The sequence below is a fragment of the Egretta garzetta genome, unplaced genomic scaffold (genome assembly GCF_000687185.1).
Source record: "Egretta garzetta isolate BGI_Z169 unplaced genomic scaffold, ASM68718v1 scaffold105, whole genome shotgun sequence".
Lineage (NCBI taxonomy): Eukaryota > Metazoa > Chordata > Aves > Pelecaniformes > Ardeidae > Egretta > Egretta garzetta.
The window spans coordinates 22,165-29,680 of record NW_009259598.1 but is presented as its reverse complement, the minus strand read 5'-3'; the positions used below and the strand labels follow the sequence as shown (position 1 = coordinate 29,680).

The following is a 7,516-nucleotide window of genomic DNA, read 5'->3' as shown; positions in this document are numbered from 1 at the left end:
CAGCCCTGCCGGGGGGCCAAGGCAGCCTCCAAACTGCTAACAGGTGGCTTTCAACAAGAACAGCCCGAGCTGGATTTGAACTGGTGCCCGAGCACAGAAAGCTCCAAGTTTCATCCTCAGCCCCCTCAAAAAAATTAATCTACTAGGATCTACATAGAGGAAGGAAGAGGAGTCTGTACGTCAAGTCCCTTGGTTAGTGTTTTTCTCTGCTGCTCAGTCTCCTTGCATGGTGCCTTCTCCTATGCAAGCATGCACCGGAGAAGGCTAGACCTGCTTGCAAGACCTCCTGGCCTTATGCTCACATCAAGAAACAGGATGGCATGATACAGCTTTATCCCTTCCCTTCAGCAGACCACAATGCCAAAATTAAGGGCAAAACATTACATGGTGCACAAGGCAGGGCTGAAAGAGAGCTCGGGAGACCACCAAGCCACACGCCATGAAACTGCCCCTTCCAGATCCCTGCTGGATGGTTTTATCACAGTCCACTCAGCAGCAAGCTGTGAAGTTGACACCAGCGCCACTGGGACAGCCGGATGCTGGGACAGCCCCGGTGGCCACAGCTGCCTGCTGGGAAGCCAAGACATGAGGGATTCCCACAGGAACCCATCCAAGGTTCAGCTTGGGTGCTGCACTCTCCCATTCAAATAGCCGGGGTCTAGTCTAGTTCCCCTTGCTGAGGCAAGATCAGTTACCCCAGCCATCCCTAGCGAATCTGTTAATTGGGATGTGCTGTGGTTTCCACCATAACCTAATACCGTTGGAAAAACAGAGCAGGAACTGCCTCATCCCCTCTGTACCTCCCCTCCTTTCCCCAGCACTGGCTCACTGCCCACCCTATTGCTCATCACTTCAGATTTCCGGGACTCATGGAGGCATGAGGGATTTTATATGCATTTAAACAACCACCTCACATCCTTCCTCTCCGTCCATCCTTCCCTTCCCTTCGCCCCTTTCCCTATCTCCTTGCCATTCAGCTGGTTTTCCCATCAGTAGCCCAGACTTACTCCTACTTTTATTTTATTTATCTTCACAGCAAGATGCTCATGATTACAGGCAATCCTTGCCCTAGAAACCTTTTGCTGCCCTGAGGCTCTCCCCATCCAAGGGGGCCCTGCAGCATCTGAAGGAAGAACCCATCAACTTTCTGAACAAGATTTCACTGAACAATTACAAGCATTAGAGTTCCCGATGGTTTCCTTCTCCCTACAGAAGCAGACGGGTATGCAGACTCATGTCAATGCTGAACTGCATTAGATAAGCAGGCTACTAACGTGAAGCAGCTGTCAGAGCCACCTCCTCGCCTCTGTTTTTTCCTCCCTGCAAGAGATCCCGGTGTTTAAGGAAGGAGATGAACAATGGGGGATACCCCGTCCCACCCATACGGACCCGAATCAACAGAAATCCCGTGTGTCAGCGGAAGAGAGGGAGACACACAGAAAAAATGCAGAACAGTGCTGGCATTTCAGAGCGCCCTTTTTAGCTACGGCAGGAAGGTCAGAGCCAGAACAGACAACTCCAACACAATGAGCTGCCGAAGCTAAATATAAACCCATCGAGGGCATGGCTACAGGAGCTTGTTTTTACAGTGAGCCGACAGACAATCAACATTGTGCCACATCCCTGCTCAAAATAATTCGCGACTTTATCATTACTGACAGTCTTTTGTGTTTTATCAAAGAGGCAGAGCCCATGCTTACACCCATTTGCCCACCTAAGTCAGTGGAAATGATTAAGTGAGACTGAGAAATACTCAAACTTTTCCATTTCTATTATGCCAGTCTAGGAAAATCTATTACATTCCTCTCCCGCGATGGGACCACCTCATTAGGGAGCCACTTATCTAGCTTCCTCACACACATGCACTACCCTTAATGTTACGTTAACCGCTATAAACACCATAGCTCTCAAGCCCACAGTCCTTTCCCAATATGCCACTTGGCAAAAACTACTTTTCCTTAGGCCCGGGTCACATGCTGAGGTTTCTACACTTTGCTCACAGATACCAAGATTTGGTTGACAAACTGTTTTTGCGGGCTTACTCAGAAAAAATAAAAAAGGTGACATTTACCCAGCATAGCTACCTCGGTATGATTCCCAGAACTGCAGAGATTTATAGAGGAAAGGGAACTCTTGTGGAAGAAAAAACCTGAGGTGTTAAAAGCAAGGAAAAGAGAATGTGCAAGAAGAAAATTATGAAGTTAGAGATAAAATATGCTTCAGCCTCACTGAATGGAAGGGAAAAAGCCCTAGCTAGAATTCAGGACGCTATTTTTAAGTACAGTGGTAGGAAAGGAGAAAATGGTGCCATGCCAGTAGCACATTTGTTATTTGGTGCCCAGGGAGACACACTCAAATGATCCGCATTGCTGGTATTTAACTTGGTATTTCTTGCTAGGCTTATGTTACGGCAGAGAAATCATTTCCTTACTTTCGAGCATGTACTTCTTGGCAATGGGCAGAGAGAGCAGCCGGATGTGACCGATGAGGGAGCCCCAGGCATGGGCTCTGGAGAGCGGAGCTTCAGGCGGCAGTGGGCTGTACGGCTGGATCACGAAGTAAACAGTCAGCAAGACCAATCCCAGCGTGAGCAGGCCCTGCGAGAGAGAACAGGCACATAATAAATTATACTGCAATGAGCTGATATGTCTTCAGAACAGGACACACCTTCTCGCCGGTATCAAAGGGTTGTGGCTGTGCGCTGCAAGATAAATGCTCAAATTTTTGCTGTGGCTCCTTGTTCAACTGCAATGCTCTTTACGTATGCAGAGTTGTCACCCAGTTTTATTGTTAGGGCTGTCCAAGGATGAAATTAAGCAGCCTTCAAACCCAAGCCACACAACTCTGTTCATGTATTTTAGCACTGCAAATAATCCAGCACCACAGCAATGAGGATTATCGACAGATAGTTCCGATTCCTCCCACCTAATCAAATAAAAGCTTGCACTTATGCCATTCCTCTTACACAAGGTTTTCAAGGCTTTTTGCAAACATCCGTCAAGCCTCGAAACACTTTGGCAGAGTTGGCACCAGCTTCCTCCTCCATACCAGAATCCCAAATAAGCTTTAAAGAGATGTCATGACGCATTTCTCCCCCTGGCCAAAGTCAAAGTGAATCAACAGCAAAAACAAGAACAGAAGCTAAAAGTTCAAATTTCTAGTTTCCTGTTCTCCTGCCTCATTTTACAGCTTTTTATAGGACAGGAGGAAGAAAGCTTAAATTTTTTTCTAAATAGAAACCATCATGATGATTTTTTAAAGATGACACTAAAATATTACTGAAAGTTACACCAGTGGGAAGGTTTTCCTCTTGTAGCAAACATCTCTAACCTACCTAACAGCAGCAGCCTTTCACCCACTTTGCAAAACTTTTCACAGAGTCTTTTAGTTAAAGGTCTCAAAACATTTTTCTAACATCAAGCACCATGGCAACAGGTTTATTTTATAGACTACAAGGAGAACAAAGACAGGTGGCAGCTTGTGACAGGGTCAGAAACAGAACCTGGATCTCTTCATTATTTGACCCTGAACTTTAAGAATCTCCTTCCTTCCTCACATTTCCACTGAGGGTGCCGACATGGGGAATCTTTGCCTGAAGAATCAATCCAAGTCTCATTCTTTAATAATTTAAGAAGAGGAAGGTGTTGACATGTTAAAATTTCAACACACATGAGCACTTTCAAATCTTGGTCATCTGTCTTCTGTTTTTAAACCAATTCATGGGACAAAGGACGGAAACAACACTTCACGGTTTTTAAAATAAAAAACTCAGAAAAATTCATCAAGACAATGCAATGGGAAATCATAAAATCACAGAATGGGTTGGAAGGGACCTTCAAAGATGACCTATTCCAACCCCCCAAATAAGCCAAGCCCCTGGATAAAAGGCTCAGGTGCAAAAGGAGACCTTCTGACCCTCAAACGCTCTGTGCATGCACAAAAGACACCTTACCTTGTAGAGAGCCACTAAGATAGGGTACCGTGGAGGTCCCCTTTGGGGTTCGTTTCTTTCCAAGAGCTGCTTGATGAATTTCTCAATGGCTTTTTCTGACATCCCACATTGGTGGCCGGTCTGCCTCACTAGATCAATCGTCTCTGATAGCTTGTCATAAATGCTGAGCTCGTTGGCTGACAGCTCCATGGCCTCCGATTAAAAATCCCTGTGGAGAGATGCAGTACGTTAACAGAAAAACACGCTCCAGCCGTACACCTCAACACCAGCACGCGCAGAGAGACCAAAGGAACATCGCAACATCTAGGCAAGACGGAAGGCTTCTCTGGAGCAAACCTATTCGCAGCCAAAGGCACGACATTTAGCTGCAGTCCTAACAGTCTCTGCTGGTTCACTATCTCCCAAGGACTGAAAGAAGCCGTGAAATTTTCTGACAAGAGAAGAACCCTCCGAGATTCACAGCTTATGTAAATGAACAAAGCTTCCCAGAAATCAATGAAACTGCATTTATTCATCTATTCCAAATGAATCCGTCCCATAAAGCGATTGCTCACCAAGTACAACAGCCAGCAATACAAAGCCGATCATCACACACAGTAGCCAAGCTAAGCTCTCTTGCACTATAATTTTAGTCACTTATTTTAACGTCGATTTGTTTTCGTTAAATCCCCTGTCAGCAATAAGAACAGGACAGAGAAATAAGCAGTATGTGTGGGGCAAAGTTCAACAGCTTACAATTTGTTTAAATTTTCGCAACCTAATGTCCAGGCCAACTGATTATTGAGTAACAGTAACGTGATAGCAGCATGCTCTGCAGGCAACAAAAGCTCTTACGTTCCTCTGAAAGTTTGCCTGCAGGTCATTCATATGCAGAAATGCCACATAACTAAATACCGCAGCAAGAATTGCATTGTGAACGCCAGACAGAGACAAAAATGGCATTTGACAGCAAATTATTTCCCACCGTGAAATTTCAATGGGGAAGCTTGTAAGAACACACCTATGAGCAACCAACATCAAGATGCCAAAAAAAGAAATGTGTTCCTCTTCCACTCCCCCTGTCTGCCACAAAGGCAGAGCCTTACCATACCAAGAGCAACAGATGGGCTGAAGAATAGCCACAAAGAAATTGCCGGACAAGTTAATAGCTGTCAACGTGAGGATCCCATTGTTAGCAAGACATTTAGCCTTGGAAAAACTCTGCTGGGGGAAAGGGAGCATCTGTGAGGTCTTGCTTTGCTTCTTGTTTCCAAGCTGGGAAAATTCTAACCTGGATTAAACTGGGACGACTGAAACTCTTTCTGGAGAGACACAGTTTAGCAATGCGTCGTCCTGGAAGCACAGACTGAGGACCATCACGTAAAAACACGAAAAACACAACCAATACACCCAGATCACAGCCGAAAATGGAAACCAGGCCCCTTTTGCTCCAAGTACCACCTGACACCAGGAACGAGCTCGTGAATCCTGTGCGCTGCTTCACCCAATTCACCACCTTGCTCCACGAAGTTTGTCACTACACCGCAAGAACGGCGTAACTATTTACACAGGTATTCTCTCCACACACCTCACAGCACAGCCTGCATTTGAAAAGCACGGATCCGTTTTGCTCACTTGAGAACAAGCTGACAAGCGCTGCGTAACGTGCACCCTAAACTTAGATTTGCTCTGCTGTAACTCATTCTGGCTGATCTCACAGGACAAATGGGCTCCTACAAATCAGAACTCAAGCAATGGCATTTTTAATATCTTTTTTTTCCTGCAACGCTAGGGTGTAGTTTCAGAAAAAAACCCCACTTTTCAACAGGGCTACCAGCTTCAGCAATTGCTCCTCTCCCCCCAAGATCAACTCCCTGTTCTGCTCTTGCACATTTGTTTATGTGGTCACATAGTGAATCAGACCAGGAAAATTATCCGGCTGAAAAATAACCCTGATTTGTTTGGTCAGCAGCTGCCTGAGCATCCAACTCAAGCAGTTAATGTCAGATGTTATATTAGCATCAGTGTCAAATTTCTAGCCGCAGCCTTAGAAACACCAAAAGAGTAAAATGCCAAATTAAAACCTAACCCCAAGTATGCAATGAGAACATCCTGCACTACATTGCCAGGTTAATTAGCTCCTGGCCCTGTTCTACCGACATTCCTTGCATTCCATGCAAACATTTGTCCCAGATCTTACCACCTGAGCAGACCCGTGGGCTAGCAAAGCTGCCCCAAAGCAGGTTTGATCAATAATATATCATTCTGTATCGTAAGCTCTCCAAAGCAGGGACCTTTTCTTCTCTTCTGTAACGTACCTGGCATGCACTTGGCTTTATAAAAACAATACATTGCTTTACTAACTCTTTGATTTATGTAATACCCTGATTCATACAACCAGCAAGAGCCAGCACATCTGCAGGATATTAAATGCCTTCCCCCCCTGCTTTTATGATTACTCTCGTTGCCTTGGTGCTACAACTGGTGCAGTACATGGTCTGAAAGGTTATCGACCTTCCTCTGGCTCCCATGTGCCAAAGCTTTCACCTGTGAAGCTCTCTGGTGCTGAATTCCAGCAGATTCAGCAAGCTTCCCCTGCTTGCAGAATCTGCCTGGAACCACTTAAACACACTTATCCCGACAGAAATGCTGTCAAACACAGTGATTTCCCCCTTTCCAAACAGCAGAAGCATCCTACTATGATAAAATGCCAAGATACACCCTAGTTCTCCCCCCTCTACATTTGTATTCCACTCTGAGCAAATACCTTTGAAGACAACCCCTGCAAGTCACAGACATTAAAAACCCAAGGCAGCTCCTTGACAAACTCAACAGTAACCCACGTCCTCAGCTCGGAAATAAGGCATTACGCTCCCACATTGTTTTGAGAGCAGATGAGGCCTTAAAAAACAAATAACGATCCATTCTTTCCCTTCCTGTCACCACAATACAACCGACAAAATAATAACAACAGACTACTGTACCCGCTTCGCCATCACACACGCAGACTGAGCGACTCTTGGTCCTTCCACACAGCAACCCCTCAGAGACAGGCCTTTTAAACTAGAGAACCCAGATGTTAGCGCTATTTTTTTTATGAACTCCACCACCCTAGGAGGAATAAACAGCTCTCTCTGCAAATGTAAATAGCGATGGTTCTCGGCCTGAGAGGTTTGCACCCTTAGCACCCAGTCCTACCCACAAAGCTGATGCACAGCAGGGTGCTCAGACCCAGACTTTAGAAAGCTAAATATTTAGAGAGAAACACCATCGGAGGAGTCTTTAAAAGGGAAAAGCTTGCTCGCCTGGCTGGTGAACCTGAAGCAGCGATATAAATACAAATACATTCTCATCTGCTTTAACACCACTCATCCATCTCCCTCGGCCCTGCTCAGGGCCCCAGCCCTGGGCTAAAAACCCTCGGAGAGGGACCTGCACCCCACCACCACCACAGGCCCACGGCATCGCCATTATTTATCCCCGAGGCAGAGGAGCTCCAGCCAGGGCCATTATAAAAAAGGGGGGGGGGAAACAATAAATTGAAGCAGAAAACAGCCCCCACCCCCGCAGCGGGGCGCCTGGCGA

The 7,516-nt window shown here is 46.0% G+C and overlaps 1 protein-coding gene across 2 annotated transcripts in view; it reads right to left on the bottom strand.

The window, feature by feature from the left end:
* The window catches only part of CUNH6orf89 (chromosome unknown C6orf89 homolog), a 37,715-nt gene extending 30,403 nt beyond the window's left edge, over positions 1-7,312 (bottom strand). For both annotated transcript variants that reach the window (XR_004841924.1, XM_009638177.2), the window contains exons 1-3: positions 4,953-7,312; positions 3,953-4,160; positions 2,432-2,597 (exon numbers count right to left, since the gene is read on the bottom strand). Coding sequence is in view for 1 of the 2 variants with exons in the window: in XM_009638177.2 (XP_009636472.1) it covers positions 2,432-2,597; positions 3,953-4,141 (355 nt within the window). In the remaining variant the exon portion in view is untranslated. The remainder of the gene's footprint in view (positions 1-2,431; positions 2,598-3,952; positions 4,161-4,952) is intronic.
* Between the last annotated feature and the right edge of the window lie 204 nt (positions 7,313-7,516).